The 16,708-nt window shown below is 34.7% G+C and overlaps 1 protein-coding gene across 5 annotated transcripts in view; it reads left to right on the forward strand.

The window, feature by feature from the left end:
- The window catches only part of CC1H1orf146 (chromosome C1 C1orf146 homolog), a 51,304-nt gene that overhangs the window by 33,931 nt on the left and 665 nt on the right, over positions 1-16,708 (forward strand). For 4 of the 5 annotated variants that reach the window (XM_045036189.1, XM_045036188.1, XM_045036187.1 and 1 more), the window contains 4 exons: positions 4,989-5,100; positions 14,036-14,126; positions 15,588-15,756; positions 16,146-16,224. In XM_045036189.1, the coding sequence (XP_044892124.1) occupies positions 5,032-5,100; positions 14,036-14,126; positions 15,588-15,756; positions 16,146-16,224 (408 nt within the window). In that variant the 5' untranslated portion in view covers positions 4,989-5,031. Of the gene's footprint in view, positions 1-4,876; positions 4,902-4,988; positions 5,101-14,035; positions 14,127-15,587; positions 15,757-16,145; positions 16,225-16,708 lie in introns of those variants that run through there. The other variant, XM_045036190.1, reaches the window with a different exon arrangement.

A 16,708-nucleotide genomic window follows, 5' to 3' on the forward strand; every position in this document is an offset into this window, starting at 1 on the left:
AGTACTATGGCCCCTGTCTGGGCTGTTTGCATACTGCCAGGCACAATTGTGGTGCTGCTTTGATGGGATCTGGCCAAGGGTGTATTAGAGGGGTGGGTCCGCAAGGTGCACAGGGGCAGGAGGGCCAGGCTTAGCTAGCTTTGCCATAGGTGGTCCCCTGCGGGAAGGGCCCTGCAGCACCGGGAGGGAGGCAGGCCTGTTGGAGGGATGGATCCACAGAAGCACAGTGATGGGTGTTTGCACGGTGCAAGCAAGTTCGGTGAGGGAAACTGGTTCCCTTTGGAATTTCAGCTGGGGGATGGGAGAGGGAAATTATGCTTGCCAGCACCTTTGTTCCCCTGTGGAGCTCTGTCCTTCTGGGGCTCAACAACTCTCCCTCCCAGCATCCTCTCACCCTCCTCGCTCTCCAAGAGCAGAGCTGTTGACTTCTAACATTCCAGATGTTAAGTCCTGCTTGCTGTCAAAACTCACACAGTCCAGCCCCTCCACTTTTACAAGCCAGACTTCAGAGGTTCTGCCTTGCCTGGTGGGCTGACCCTCCACCACCCGGCTCCCTCCCGTCAGTCTGTGTAGCATGCACTGCCTCTCTGCACTTCCTACTCTCTTCCGTGGGCCTCTTGTCTAGCTTGGCTCCAGAGAGTCCATTGTGCTAGTCTTCCAGTGGTTTTCTGGATTATTTAGGCTGATGTGGGTGGAATCTAAGTGATCAGCAGGACTAGGTGAGCCAAGCGTCCTCCTACGTCGCCATCTTTGGCTATTTGGTAAATAATTCATTTAAGGTACTCTTTGGTTTGATTTGCTAGTATCTTTTTGAGAATTTTTGGATCCGTGTTCATCAGGGATATTGGCCTGTAATTCTCCTTTTTAGCGGGGTCTTTGTCTGGTTTTGGAACCATGGTAATACTGGCCTTATAGTAGAGTTTGAAAGCTTTCCTTCCATTTCTATTTTTTTTTTTTTTTTGGAACAGTTTGAGAAGAATAGGTATTAACTCTTCTTTAAATGTCTGGTAGAATTCCCCTGGGAAGCCATCTGGCCCAGGACTCTTATTTGTTGGGAGATTTTTGATGACAGATTCAGTTTCTTTGCTAGTTATGGGGCTGTCAAATTTTCTACTTCTTCCTCATAAGTTTTGGTAGTGTGTGAGTGTTCAGGAATTGTCCATTTCTTTCATATTGTTCACTTTGTTGGTGTATAATTTTTCATAGTATTCTCTTATAATTGTTTGTATTTCTGTGGTGTTGGTTGTGATCTCTCCTCCTTAATTCATGATTTTATCTATTTTGGGTCCTCTCTTCTTTTTGTTAAGTCTGGCTGGGGGTTTATCAATTTTGTTTATTCTTTCAAAAAAAACACCACTTTTTAGTTTCTTTGATCTATTCTGTTTTTTGTTTGTTTGTTTGTTTCTATATCATTTAGTTCTCTCTGAGTTTTATTATTTCCTTTCCACTGCTTTGGGCTTTATTTGCTGCTCCTTTCCTAGCTCCTTTAGGTGTAAGGTTAGGTTGTGTATTTGGGACCTTTCTTGCTTCTTAAGATGGCCACAATTGCAATGTATTTTCCTCTTAGGACTGCCTTTGCTATATCCCAAAATGTTTGCACTGTATGTCTTCATTTTCATTTGCTTCCGTGTATTTTATTCTTTAATTTCCTGGTTAACCCATTCATTCTTTACTGGGATGTTATTTAACCTTCGTGTATTTGAGGGCTTTCCAAATTTTTTCTTTTGGGTGATTTCAAGTTTCATAGTGTTGTAATCTGAAAACATGCATGATATGATCTTGATCTTTTTGTACTTGTTGAAGGCTGGTTTGTGACCCAGTATGTGATCTGTTCTGGAGAATGTTCCATGTACACTCAAGAAGAATGTGTATTATGGTGCTTTTTAGGGTGAAATGTTCTGAATATATCTGTTAAGTCGATCTGGTCCAATGTGTCATTCAAAGCCATTGTTTCCTTGCCGATTTTCTCCTAACTTCATCTGTCCATTGCTGTGAGTGGAGTATTAAAGTCTGTTACTATAATGGTATTATTATCGATGAGTTTGTTTATGTTTGTGATTAATTGATGCACATATTTGGGTGCTTCCATGTTAGCATAAATATTTACAATTGTCAGATATTCTTGATGGATAAACCCCGTTAATTATCATCTCTTGTAACAGCCTTTGTTTTAAAATCTAGTTTGTCTGGTATAAGTATTGCTACTCTGGCTTTCTTTTGACTTCCATTAGTATGATAGATGGCTCTCCATCACCTCACTTTCACCCTGCATGTGTCCTTAGGTGTAAAATGGGTCTCTTGTAAGCAGCATATAGATAGATCTTGTTTTTTTATCCATTCTGCTACCTTGTGTCTTTTCATTGGAGCATTTAGTCCATTTACTTTCAGAGTGATTATTGAAAGATCTGAATTTATTATTATTATCTGTATTATCTGTAGATTTGGTGTTTCTGGTGGTGTTCTCTGGTCTTTTGTAGTCTTTGCTGCTTTCCACTCACAGGGTCACCCTGAGGATCTCTTGTAGGGCTGGTTTAGTGGTCATTAACTCCTTTAATTTTCATTTGTCTTGGAAAGTCTTTATGTCTCTTTCTGTTCTGAATGACAGACTTGCTGTATAAAGGATTCTTGGGTGCATGTTTTTCCTATTTAGCACATTGAATATTTCCTGCCATTCCCTTCTGGCCTGCTAAGTTTCAGTGGACAGGTCTGCTACTAACCTTATGTGTCTACTCTTGTAGGTTAAGGACCTTTTCTCCCTAGCTGCTTTCAGAATTCTCCCTTTATCTTTGTATTTTGCAAGTTTCACTATCATATGTGATGGTTTTGAGCTGTTTTTGTTGATTTTGAAGGGAGTTCTCTGTGCCTCTTGGACTTGAATGCCTGTTTCCTTTTCCCAGGTTAGAGAAGTTCTCGGCTATAACTTGTTCAAATAAACTTTCTGCCCCTTTTTCTCACTCTTCTTCTTCTGGGACCCCTATGATATGGATATTGCTTCATTTCATGGAATCAGTTAGTTCTCTATGCCTCCCCTTATGATCTAGTAATTTCCTTTCCCTCTTTTTTCAGTTTCATGATTTTCCATAATTTTAACATCTATTTCATCTATTCTCTCCTCTGTTTCTTCCATCTTGCTTCACTGTATCTAGCCTATTTTGCATCTCATTTATAGTCTTTTTAAATTCATGCCGACTAGTTTTTAGGTCTTTGATCTTTGCAGCAAGGATTTCTCTGGGGTCTTCTATGCTTTTTCAAGGCCACCTAGTAGTTTTAGGAGTGTTGACCTAAATTCTTGTTGATCTAAATTCTCAGATATATTGCCTATATCTATTTTAAGCAAGCCCCTGGCTATGATTTCTTCTTGACCTTTCTTTTGGGGAGAATTCCTCTGTCTTGTCATTTTGACTAAGTTTCTGTCAGTGTTTTGCATGTTCTAAAAGCTTGTTATGTTTCCTGCATCTGAGAGTACCACTATATTAAAAAGGGGCCTGGCACTCCTGGCAGTGTTTCTGGTGTATGCTGTGTGCATTCTGCTGTTGCATTTTGGCTTCTCTTTCCCATTGTTCAGTCCTCTACAGAGCTTCTCATTACTTTCAGTGGTGAAGCGTCTGTACCTTTAATTAGGTGTGCTTTGCTTTGTTTGTTGAAGTAACCCTGAAAAAAAAGGAAAAGGGAGAAAACCCTGATGCCCTGTAATGGGAACCATTGTTTTTAGTAATTGTTAGTAGAGTTAAATAGCAAAAATTCAACTGAGTACATTTACCTTATGTTTTCACTCATATGTGGATCTTGAGAAACTTAACAGAAGACCATGGGAGAGGGGAAGGGGAAAAAAAAGTTACAGAGAGGGAGGGAGATAAACCATAAGAGACTCTTAAATACTGAGAACAAACTGAGGGTTGATTGGGGGTGGGGGAGAGGGGAAAGTTGTTGATGGGCATTGAGGATAGCACTTGTTGGGATGAGCACTGGGTGTTGTATGGAAACTAGTTAGACAATCAATTATATTTTTAAAGAAACCAAATTGGCTTTATTCCACGAATCATGAATTGGGCAGTATCCCAATTAGCAAGGGAAAGGAACTCCACCAAGCTGTGGGAAAGGGAAGGTTTTTTTTTTTTAATTGTTTATTTAGTTTTGAGAGAGAGATTGAGTGGGGAAGGGGCAGAGACAGTGGGGGACAGAGTGTCTGAAGAGGGTCTGCACTGACAACAGAGAGACCGGTGTGGGACTGGAACTCATGAACCATGAGACAGGACCTGAGCTGAAGTAGGATGCTCAATCAACTGAGCCACCCAAATGCCCCAAAAAGGGAAGTGTTTAAAGACAGGAGTTGGAAAAAAATTATTTGCAAAGAATGCATTTTTCAGGCAAGGTTACTTTCCTGAAGGGAAAGGAAGGGATTTACTGAGTGCATTATTTCACTAGTGCTGACCAAGTATTCAGTGTCAATTGGTTAAAGGTTACATTGTGGGGGGTGGAGGGGTGGTAAGTGAGGAGTAGGGTGGTTGGGTGGTGAAACTGAAGTTAGGTTAGATATTAAGTCTTGGTTTACTGATGTGGGGTTTAGTGCAAGTGACTCCGTTTTGGGTCTACTATCTCCTTTTTAGCAATAGGAAGCGTGGTATTGATAAGTTTAATGTATAACAAGACATATTTTCAGTGTCAAATTTTAACTTTCAAATATTCTTTAGAATGTCTCCATTAACCTTGTTTGTTTGTTTGTTTGTTTGTTTCTTTCTAGAAAGCACCAGTGGGGGAGGAGCAGAGGGAGAGGGAGAGAGAGAATCTTAAGTAGGCTCTACACCCTTGGTGGAGCCTGATGCAGGGCTCGATTTCATGACTATGAGATCATGACATGAGCTGAAATCTAGAGTTGGACTTTAACCGACTCAGCCATCCAGGTGCCCCCACATAGTTTCATTTCTGTCTTTAATTTACTCATTCATCAAACATTTCTACATGTTCTGTTTCCTTTTACCTTTTTTCAGATTGTGGCACCGTTAGAAGCTGGGTTGATCCAAAGACAGACAGATGGCTGAAAATGGCACAAAAGAAAAAATAAAATGGACAACCACCATTATTATTAGCTCATCTCTTAAGGTAAATAGACATTTGGGCCATTGATCTTTAATTTAAAAATTAAAAACCATAGAACAATATTTTAAAAGATCCTTAGCTTGATTATCAAAGTTATGTGGATCAGCAAGCACATAAACTAAGTGTATTTTAAAGATAAATTATAAATTTTATTGTATCTATTTTCAGCATCTTACATCTCTAAATATTTGAGGGTTGGAAATTTTTTAAAGTTCTTTTTTTTCTTTATAAGCCTGTTCTAATAGAGATGTTAAAGGATTCCAGAAACAGTAACACATATGCACATTTATATTATTTAAGGTTTTTAAAGAAATAAACCACAGAAACTGATTTTTTTTTTTACCTTAGTGGCATTCGGAGGAGGCTGTCTCCATAGTTTGGATGGGAGGGGATGGGAAGTTAAATGTCTGAAGGCACTTGGTCAGTCCACAGCTGTTTCTAACTCCTTAGTCAACAGGATTTCTCCATTGCCCTGGTATTTATCTGTGAACACTAGCTGATGTCTAGAGTGAAGGGGCAGGATATGACTATTCCACAGTAAAGAGGAGAGAGACAGAATAAGAGTTAAAATAAGATTTTTATCCACTCTGTCCTCTAACTGCTGCCTCAAGCTGCACTTTGCCCTATTAGCTTTAGCCATCTAGCTCCATAACACATACCAGTTTAGGACAGCCTTAAGTCTCACTGATTTTTTTTCATGCTTCTTTTTGTTAGGTTTCTAGAATTCATGTTTCTCTATTAATTATATAGCTTTTTTAGACTGATTTTGAGAAAGGAAGCCAGCAATCCATGCTAATGTGTGAAGAGCAACTACTTTATAATTCATTTATTATGTTTAATCATCTTGTTTTTTCCTATTTGTCCCACCTTTTCTGTTTCTTTTTTCTCTCCTTTCTTGTTAGTTTTTGTGTTGATTGGTCAGTCTCTGTCTCTCTACCTCTCCCCCTCCCCCCATCACCATCTCTCTCCCTCTTTTACTAGCTTTGGAAATTATATGCCCTATTTCTACTCTTTTAGTGGTTGCCCTAGAAATTTTAACATGTATACTTAGCTCCACAAAATCACAGTGAATAATTACCTTTATCCTCATCTTAAATCACAAAAGAATCTTAGAACACTCTTAGAACAAGATTCTTGTTGTTATCATATTTAGTTTAATTCTGTTTTTTAACTCCACAAAGTCTTATTTTCTAAAGTTAGCATTTGTTTAGATTTACTCATGTCTTTGCTGTTGTTTTTGCTTTCCTTTTTTTCCTTTGGCTCAGACTTCTCTTTTTAAATCACTTTCTTTTTATCTGAAGAATATAATTTAGAATTTACCTGTATGAGGATTTTCTAGAAGTAAAAAACTTACTCTCATTTTTTGTTAATATCAAAATATTTCTGTTTTCCCCTTGATTTTGAAAGATGTTTTAAAAGTCAATTTAATTTAAGTATAACTTACATACAATAAAATGCACCCATTTTAAATGTGAAGTTTGATGAGTTTTACAATCAAAATATAGAACATATGCATCACTCTAGAAAGTTCCTTTATGTCCTTTTATAGTAATGTCTTTTCCAGCCCCCTGCCTCAAGTAAACCATTGATCTGATACTTATCACTATAATTGGTTTTGCCTATTGTAGAATTTCCTATAGATGGAATGACACAGTTGGTATTCTTTTGTGTCTTGCTTACATGTTGTTACATATTACAATAGTTTGTTTCCTTTTATTGTTGAGTAGTAGTTTACTGTATGAGTATACCCCAGTTTATTTATCTATTCACCAGTAGATGGACATTTGGGTTGTTTCCAGTTTTGGGCCATTTTTAAGTAAGCTGCTGTAAACCTCATTATATGTCTGTCTGTTGTTCTGTGTTTTCATTTCTCTAGTAAGTACATAGTAATGGAATTGCTGGGTCATATGGGTCAGATGTTTATTTTTATAAGAAACTGGAAAACTTTCTTCAGTTTTACTACAAATGAACACTGAATCTATTTAACTGCGTGACTAATCTGTGTAACTAAAATAAAAATAATGTGGGAATTATGGTTTTATACTCTCATCAGCAATGTATGAGAATTCCATTTACTCCAAAGTGAAAGATATTTTCACTAAATTTATAGATATTTTGTTTCAGCATATTGAGGAACTCATTTCACTGGATTCTGACTTCCATTGTTATTGTTGATAAGATAGCATCAGTTTGTCACTTCCTTGAAGATTACCTGTCTTTCTTCTCTGACTGCTTTTCAGATTTTGGCATTCTGTAGTTTTAAGGTATAGATTTCTTTTTATCTTTTGAGGCTTCATGAATCTTTAAATTTTGTTATTACCAAGTTCTTATCCATCATCTCCTTTAATATTGCCTCTGTCCTATTTCCTTGCTCCTTCCTCTCTGAACTCCCATTAGATGTTTGTTAGATCTTATCAGAATATTCTCCATGCATTTTGACTTCCCTTTCACTTCTTCTGTCTTTAGGTTGCAATCTAGGTAATTTAATCTGTCCTTTGTTCCATGTCAATATTTTTCTCTATTCCTATTGAACTCACCCATTGAGGGTTTTGTTTTGTTTTGTTTGACTTTTTTCAGCTTATGAAATACACATAGAGAAAAGTAGAAAAGGACATAAAAGTATATATGAACCATTTAATGGAGTTATTATAAAGAGAATACCATGTAGCCAATCGGGTCAATAAGTAGAACATTATTCATTTCCTTTTCTCCTCAAGACTTTTATTAATTATATCAATCAAACACCAATTATATTAGGTGTTTATAACTTATTAGTTATATCAAATGTGCATAACACTTAATACTTTTTCTATAACCGTAATTCCTGCATTTATTTTCATGTTGGTTACACAGTTAAATAGATTCAGTGCGTACTTGTAGTTTTCATGTAAAAGATATGTCTTTCCACTACTGGATTTTGTTAATGATTCATGAGACAAGCATTAGACACAGCTGAAATGTTCTTTCTCTAGAGGAGCCAAAATTGTCAGACATGGCTTTCAAAAATGTCCCTCAAAGTAGAAGTCTGTTCTTTTTTCATGTGTTTTGTTGGGAGTTACACATGTTTCCTACTTTCAACAAAGGAAAGTTTGCTATTGTTTCTCATTCTCCTTTGGTTTTTGTGTACTTTTCAAAGAAAGTAGGAGATACCACCATTTTTATTCTAGTAGTTCCTATATTTTTATATTTTAAATGTTGAGTCTTCATTTACCTTACACATAAATCTTTTTGTTTATTGCTAGTTTTTGCTTTAGAAAAATTCTTTGAAATAGAATAGTTGCATTAAAGAAAGAGACATGCACCATTTGAAGACTTTTGATATGTGTTGTCAAATTACCCTACAGGATGTTTTTATATACAGTGGCATCAGCAGTATATAGGAAGCTCAACTTATCCTCACCTATGACAGTTCCACATGTTATTTAAGAAAATCTTTGCTAGTTTGGTATTTTATATTTTATATTTCTTTGATTACAAAGGAGATTAAACATTTTTTCAGACACATTATTTTTATTTCTTCTGTAATTTTATCTTTCCTTTTTTTCTATTGGCATAAATAATAAATTTTTATTCTTTAAAATATTAAAAAATATAAAATTGTGTTATACTATTAAGATTTTTCTTAAGGTTTTTTTTTGCCTTTCAATTTTATTTGGCATTTGTGAAATCATAAGTTGCATATTTTTATTTCTACTCTATCTTTAGGAATTAAGGCAGCTGTTTTTATTATACAGTCAAATTTAACAGCTTCTTCCCTGAGATTTCTTAAATTGCTCTTATAAAATTTTTATATATCAGCCTTAAATATGTGTTATACATCTATACATATGCTCATATACAGATAATCATTATATAGTTTTGAATCTGATTCTGTTGTTTTCTCTTTAGTTGATGTATATATTAAATATTGAATCATTACCACACTTTTAAATTCGTTGTAGTTGTGTGATATACCTTAAACTTAATAAGGCATGTTCCTTCCATACTGTTCATATGTTTTTAGAACATATTTTTTCTTCTTGATCAAGGAATCATAAAACTATGGTGTATGCCCTGGCCTACAGCATGTTATTGCCAAGCCAATGAGTTAAGCAGGGTTTTTACATTTTTAAAGGCTTATAAAAAAGAGAGAGAAAGAGAGAAAGAAGGAAGGAGACAGGAAGGAAGGAAAAGAAGAAGGAAAGAAGGAAGGAGGGAAAGAAGATGGGAAGGAAGGAGGGACGGTGAGAGAAAGAAAGGAGGGAGACAGGGAAGAAGAAAGGAAGAAAAGAAAAAAATGTGACAGAGATCATATGCAGCCTCACAAGCCTATAATATTTATTATTTGGCCTTCTGCTGAAATAGTTTGCTGAACTTTATTCTAGATGAACTTCAAAATCACTTTAAGTTAAAAAAACTTTCCATTCATTACACTTTTGATTTGAATTGAACTAATTTATTAAACGAGGGAAAAATTTATTCTTCCCATCCTTTGAACACATGATATATATCGTTTTTTTTCAAGTCTTTATTTTCTCAGATAATTAAGAGATTTTTTCTTCATATTAATTCTGTTTCTTTTTAAGTACCTTGATAGTTGATGTTTTTGTTGCTATTATGAAATATTTCCCCATGTTTTCAATCTGTAAGTAGAAACTTTTGAGTTTGTGGTAATTTATTTTTATTATTATTTTTTAATGTTTATTTATTTTTGAGAGAAAGAGAGCACAAGTGGGGGAGTGGCAGAGAGGGAGGGAGACTGAGGATCCAAAGTAGGTTCCAGGTTCTGAGCTGTCAGCACAGAGCCCCACACGGGGCTCACACTCACGAACCATGAAATCATGACCTTAGCCGAAGTCAGACACTTAACCAGGTGCCCCTGTGGTTGGTTGGTTACTACTTACTTACTTACTTACTTGTTTATTTTATTTTATTTTATTTTATTTTATTTTATTTTATTTTATTTTATTTTATTTTATTTTATTTTTATTATGATTGCATTGACTCTATTTATTTATATTAAATATAATTTATTGTCAAATTGGTTTCCATATAATACCCAGTGCTCATCCCAACCAACAGGTGCCCTCCTCAATACCCATCACGCACTTTTGTGGTTATTTATTCTTAATCACTGCACTGCATTTTCATAATTTATTATCAGTTGGTTCTATGGGATTTTCAAGGGAAGCAGTCATAATTTGTGATTAGAATTTCTGACAGCTATATCTCTTATTTTTATCTCATGGCCTTTTGCTGTGACCAAAACGTCTAAAACATGTTTCTGATTTTAATGAGAATAATTCCAGTATTTTACTATATATGACGTACCTGTTGCTATAAAGTATTTACTGTATTGATATTCATCTAAGCTTAATTAATTATAAAATTTTTCTTTTAATCATAAATAAGTGTATAGTTTTTCAGTTGCATTGGTTTTTGTTGTCTCTTGAGAAGAACTTAAGTGACTAATCTTTTCATTTCTTGATTAAATTAATTGATCGTTGTGGATTTTTCTTTCATATTCTCTTAAAATTTGGTTTTCTAATATTTTATTTTTGAATGAGTATTTACTAATGATTAGGCTGTGGTTTTCTCTTTCTGAGCTATTTTTGTAAGGAATAGGGGGTTTCCTTTTTCATTCTTTTTTTTTTTATTCCTTTTGTTTATATCTATGTAGTTATATAGCATGGAAATTTTAAGGTAAAAGGTGCTTTACTATTAAATTTTCTGTGCTGTTAATTTTTTTATGCAATGTAGAAAAATAGTGGTTTTGCTTAGTTAAGTTTTGCACTATGTTATGAGTCTATTTCATAAATTATATATTTTTTCAAAAATTTACTAAATTATAGAGATAAATTTATTAAGTTGAAATTTATGAAATTGCCATTTCTGTGATTAAAATTTTCATATTGGCATTCATTTAATTTTCTCATTAACTATATCAGTTATTGAGTACCCTTTCTCATTTCTGTTTCTATTTATAGTTCCTTTCTAATGAGTAGATTTGGTAGACAGAATGTTAATTTTATAGAATATTGATAGGTGTTATATTTGTAGAAAGAAGTATTGGATTGTATTTGGAATTCTTGTATAAACAAATTTATACAATTTTTTATTGCACTGTTTTAACAGCTGTTCATATGCTCAGATGCATTATAAATCCTCAAAAGGAGATAAAATAATATTCAGTGTTTCTAAGTATTAATTGAATAAGGAATACATTTTAATATCTCATGGGACTAATATTCCATAAAATATGCTTTGGAAAATCTAGTTTTATCTCCTAGTTATTTGAAAAATTAACTCTTGGGGCGCCTGGGTGGCGCAGTCGGTTAAGCGTCCAACTTCAGCCAGGTCACGATCTCGCGGTCCGTGGGTTCGAGCCCTGCGTCAGGCTCTGGGCTGATGGCTCGGAGCCTGGAGCCTGTTTCTGATTCTGTGTCTCCCTCTCTCTCTGCCCCTCCCCCGTTCATGCTCTGTCTCTCTCTGTCCCAAAAATAAATAAAAAACGTTGAAAAAAAAATTAAAAAAAAAAAAAGAAAAATTAACTCTTGAATTTGGCTATTTTTTTTCTAATTCAGTACTTTTTATTTTTATTTTTATTATTTTCTTTTATTATTTTTATTATCAGTCTTTTAGTTGGCACCCCAGATAGCATATGAATTTTTTAAGTTTATTATTATTTTTTATTGAAGTGTAGTTGACACAGTGTTACCATATTTTCCAGGTGTATAGCATAGTGATTTGACAAATCTTGTACATTCTTCCATACTCACTAGAGGTGTAGCTACTAATAGAATATGATTAAAATTCATTAACATGGCATACATGGGTCCTTAGGTTATGCACGCATTTATTCCTAACACCATCTTCAAGTTAACTGACTTGTGTATACCTTATATACTTATCATCTAAGGATCCTACTTTTGGTTCTGAATGCCTTTGCCTGTTACTTTTTCTGTCCGTGCTTTTCTCACATTTATCTTCTTCCTTCACTTGTCTGCTTAATAAACTCCTTTCTACTTTAAAGGTTTAACTCATATTTTATGAAGCTTTTCTGACTCACATCTGTTACATCCTTTTATAGTTTCTGGTTCTTAGCCAAAATTCTCAGTCTTGTCTTTCATCTCCTTAAACATAGTAAACATTGCTATTTTAAGGTATGGATCTGGTATAACTTCACTTTATGTATCCCCTGTGAGTCTACTTCTATTGCCTATTGTTTCTCATAGTTCTCTTCCAAGTATTTCATCTCTTTGTATGTCTGATTATTTTTGTGTATTGGAATTTGTATTTGAAAAATTGTAGAAATAATGTGAGGCCTAGAATAGTGTTCTATTCCTCTAAGAAGCTTTAATTTTACAAGAGAATTAAACCCCTAAAACCTAAGCAGGGTTGCTACATACATTACAGGACATTCAGTTACAATATTTGGGTTTTAGGTAAGCAATTAACTTAGTATAAGTACATCCCAAATATTGCATGGGACATACTTATACTAAAAATTATGTTGTTTATCTGAAATTCAAATTCAGCTGGGTGTTCTTTATTTTTATTTGCAAAATCTGTCAGTCCAAGCCCTAAAGCATCTATTGTATGTAATAAATGAATTACATCTAGAATGGTACTAGTTATGTGAGAATTGAAAGAATAGTCACTCAGATAATTTTCTTTGTAGTTCGAAAGAGGAAACCTGATTGAGAAAGGTTGCTCTAGGGAATGGTTCTGCAAGATGGTTGTGAATACTAGTAATACAGTATCACCTAAAGACAATTTCTGGGATTGAAATGGTTTGAAGCTAGGCTATAGTCCCTGTGAGAGCTGTTCTACTTTTATCAGGAGCTGTGTTTAGCCTGTCAGCTCTTTCGGAATTGGCAGATGCCCTCAGGGAAAAGGTGGCCTAAATGCTGGTCTCATATCTTTGAATTTCTGTATGGATTTGGCCTTATAATCGTTCACTATCCTGCTAGCTCTCTGATGTATTCAAGAAGATTTTTTAAATTGTCCAGCTTTTCTAGTTGCTTCAGCAGGAGGTTTGGCTTAAATTGCTCAGTCTGCCATTGCTGGAATCAATGTATAGTTTTAAAACGGCAGAAATAAACTCATGGGAAGAGCCATAGTTGAACTCTAGGTCAGGATCTGTTTGGCACAAAATACTCTCTTTGGGACAGAAAGGAAGCATATATTTTGTACATAATTCCAGCCTGTGTACTTAAAATATACATGTTATAAAGCAAAATATAAAATTAATATACCTAAGGGATTTTTATCTACTTGGAGAATAATCAGCTTGAGCTGTAACCAATCGGGAAACCCTATTAACCACTTACATTTTAGTGGCTTGGATAAAATTATCTAAGTAATTACTTGTATAGAATAGAAAATGAGATGGTTTTTGAAATGGCATTCAAACAGAAGTCCTGTTGCTGTGTTCATACATGTTTTCTGACTCACCTAAGGCTTGAAGCATCTTAAAATTATAATAAAAGTAACTGTAGTATACACAAATAAATTGGAGAATTGGTTGTCTCCTTGTGGTATTTTGTACATCTGGCACTTCATGGTTCTCTGAACCATCTAAGAAACTCACCACAACCCACCTTCCAATTTATATTAATGTATGCCAGGATCCATCTCCAAGTTGTGTTTTTAAAAGAACTTTGCGTTTGCTCCGCTTCTTATAGTTTAGTTCTTTAATACTGTCTTTTGTTTCTGTCTCTAAATAACATAACTAGTACACAATTCATTTCCAAACAGTGTGTTTCAGAACTAAATACTTTTGTTTTTACAAAAGTGTTTTCACCATAGAGAGCACATTTACTGTCTCCTTTGATGATCAGATATATAAGTGGTATAGTTATAAAAGAAGCTATTAAATTAATTTTTGCATTAGCTTTAACAAAAAATCATTGTAAGCATGTCTTAAGTTTATGTTTCTGAAAAAAATGTTTTTTAGAGTTGTGAAGTTGCAACTGCCCTAGATCGAAGCCACAAGATTCGGTATTCAGATTCAGTGGAAAATGGATCAATTATCTTTTCTCTTTCTGGTACAGTATATTTGCTGTCTTAAGTTTCTTATAAAATATAGGAGTATAAATTCTAATACTGGTAGTTCAGTAACCAGGTAATAAGCTTAAGGTACTATCTTTTCAGAGAGGTAAATGTATAAAACTATTACTGCTGCAAAAGTAGTGCATGTGGCCGATTACAACATGCATTTCTTTTTAGATTACAATTGCTGAACCAGTGGAGTGTGGTAGAAGATATTAAAAACTACTTGTTTTGGAACTAAGATGAAAATAGAACAAAGCCACCTTTCCAACAGTCAGTACTTAAAATGTTACCAGTATTAATGAAGAGGCCAACGTCACATTGGTCAAAAGCCATATACAAAAACAATATAGGAGAATGCTTTTTCATGATTTTGTACATGATTTTGATGAATATAACATAAACAAATACTAAAAGAAAAGAATCAAATGGAGACAAATAGAAGTTCTGCGAATCATAAAACTGTACAATGGTCATGGGCAAAATAGAGGAAGGAATTAGATTAGGAGATGAGAAGCCTGGGACAATGGAAAGGGGGCAGCACAAAGCATAGTTTTGTGATAGGGAAATGACTGAAGTGATAAAAGGTGGAGGTAAAGAATTTTATCAGGAGGGTTGCAGACAGACTGATACTTTAGCAGAGGTTTTGGAAGACAGGCAGCTTTCAAAAGCTACTAGAAATAAAACTCCAGGCTGAAAGTGGTCTAACTTCAAACTCATCCTTCCTGGTTGAATAAAGAGCCCACTAGGGAGAAGTGAAGTGTTCTTGAATACCTCCTATGTGCCTTGGCCACTTTATATACTGTGTCTTATTGAATCCTCTCAACAAACCCATGAACAATTATTATTGCCATCTTACAGACGGGGGAACTTAGGTTCAAAGAGGTTTATATAAATTGCCCAACTTCACTCAATTAGTATATAATCACTTTCCTCAGATTGTCTACTCCTCATCATTTAAAGTGCTATAATTAGATCAAATTTCCTTTCAGGACTATTCTTACAGGCCTGATACTTTTTCAAAAATCCTAGGTAACTGCTTATCGAGTATATTAATGTATGTAATAGTTAATATTCTCTACAAAGGTTTCTTCAAGAAACAATTGAAGGCTTATCTTCCTTTGATTTTCAGCTTTAAAAAAAATCATTATAACACACAAAAAAACTTTTCACTAAAATTAGGCATTACTATGTATACAGTGCCATCATCAGAAAATGATGACCAAAAACATTTTTCGTCTTATTTAGAATAAGCCATCCTTTTATATAGAGCACTTCAAAGAATTACCGAAATCATTTTGTAGTTTAAGAATTTTGTTATAGTAACTTCTGTTCCTTATGGGTTTAGGTCCTGTACACTTAACCAGCTATATGAATTTTTGTTGATTTTGTGGAGTTTACAAAATATTTTATTATTATGACAAAGTGATGTTTTATATTTTGTTCACCTTTCCTAGGAGTTGCATTTTTATTGATGGATGCTAAAGACTGCTTTACATCAGCTGAAGAAATATTTCTAGCCAAAATTGAGAAGTTTACTAATATTCACCAAAATAGCTTTTTGGTTCTGTCTGCTGCCTTCCATGGGCCTGAGGAATGGAAACTGATGTTCAGGATTCAGCAGAGGTATGGATGAATAGTACTATAGACTTTTCTTAAATTACAATATGCTCACTTTCGTTCTTAATCCTTTTAAACAGGTGAATTGCGTTTTGCCAAAAAATAAATGTTATAATATTAACTTGTCACAGTTAACAAAATGCAGGCCTAATGGGTATTCCAAGAATGAGGGTAACAAGTTTCAGAGTTCATGTTGATTTCTGAGATTCTCCTGCAAGACCAAAACAAAAGTGAACATTTTAGTCTGTTCAATCCTGGCTATAAAGTTTATCATATCCTCTGTGGAATAGGGCAGGGCATAAATAAATAACAAGAGCTTTCTCTCTCCTTTCTGCTTACTTAACAGATGTCTATATAAGTTATATAATGTATTTAACTTATGAATTATTTTTCAGATTCCTGGGTAGTAACTTACGGATACTTCCAGTACACAACACAGTAGATGTTATTAATCTTATGTGCACTATAGCTAAGGTGAGTCACCTGAGGAAAATGACACATACATAAAAACTCATAGATTTTAAGGTTCTTGACTTCAAAATGCACACTCTCTTGAGCAGGATTGACAAATACTGTTTCTGTTCCCCTCAGAGAAGTTGCTCTTTCAGCATGCAACTCTTGGAAGCCTGAACTCAGCCTCTCAAGTCTTCTCAATTTACTTCTGGTAGTCATTACCACAATGACTAATTTTAGGCCAAAAGACCATTTGGCATATATACATTCTGTTGGTCCTACTGGTTACTTAAATCTTCCTTTAAGTTCTAAAATACAATTATTGATCAGGTTGTAGTCAAGAACTGTCAAAGTGCATTCTTTTTTAAAGTTTACTTATTTATTTTGAGAGAGCACGGGTGCGCATGAGCAGGGGGAGGGGCAGAGAGACAGAGAGAGAGAGGGAGAGAGAGAATCCCAAGCAGGGTCCACACTGTCAGCTCAGAGCCCCAGGGAGATCATGACC

This window comes from Felis catus, chromosome C1 (genome assembly GCF_018350175.1).
Source record: "Felis catus isolate Fca126 chromosome C1, F.catus_Fca126_mat1.0, whole genome shotgun sequence".
NCBI lineage: Eukaryota > Metazoa > Chordata > Mammalia > Carnivora > Felidae > Felis > Felis catus.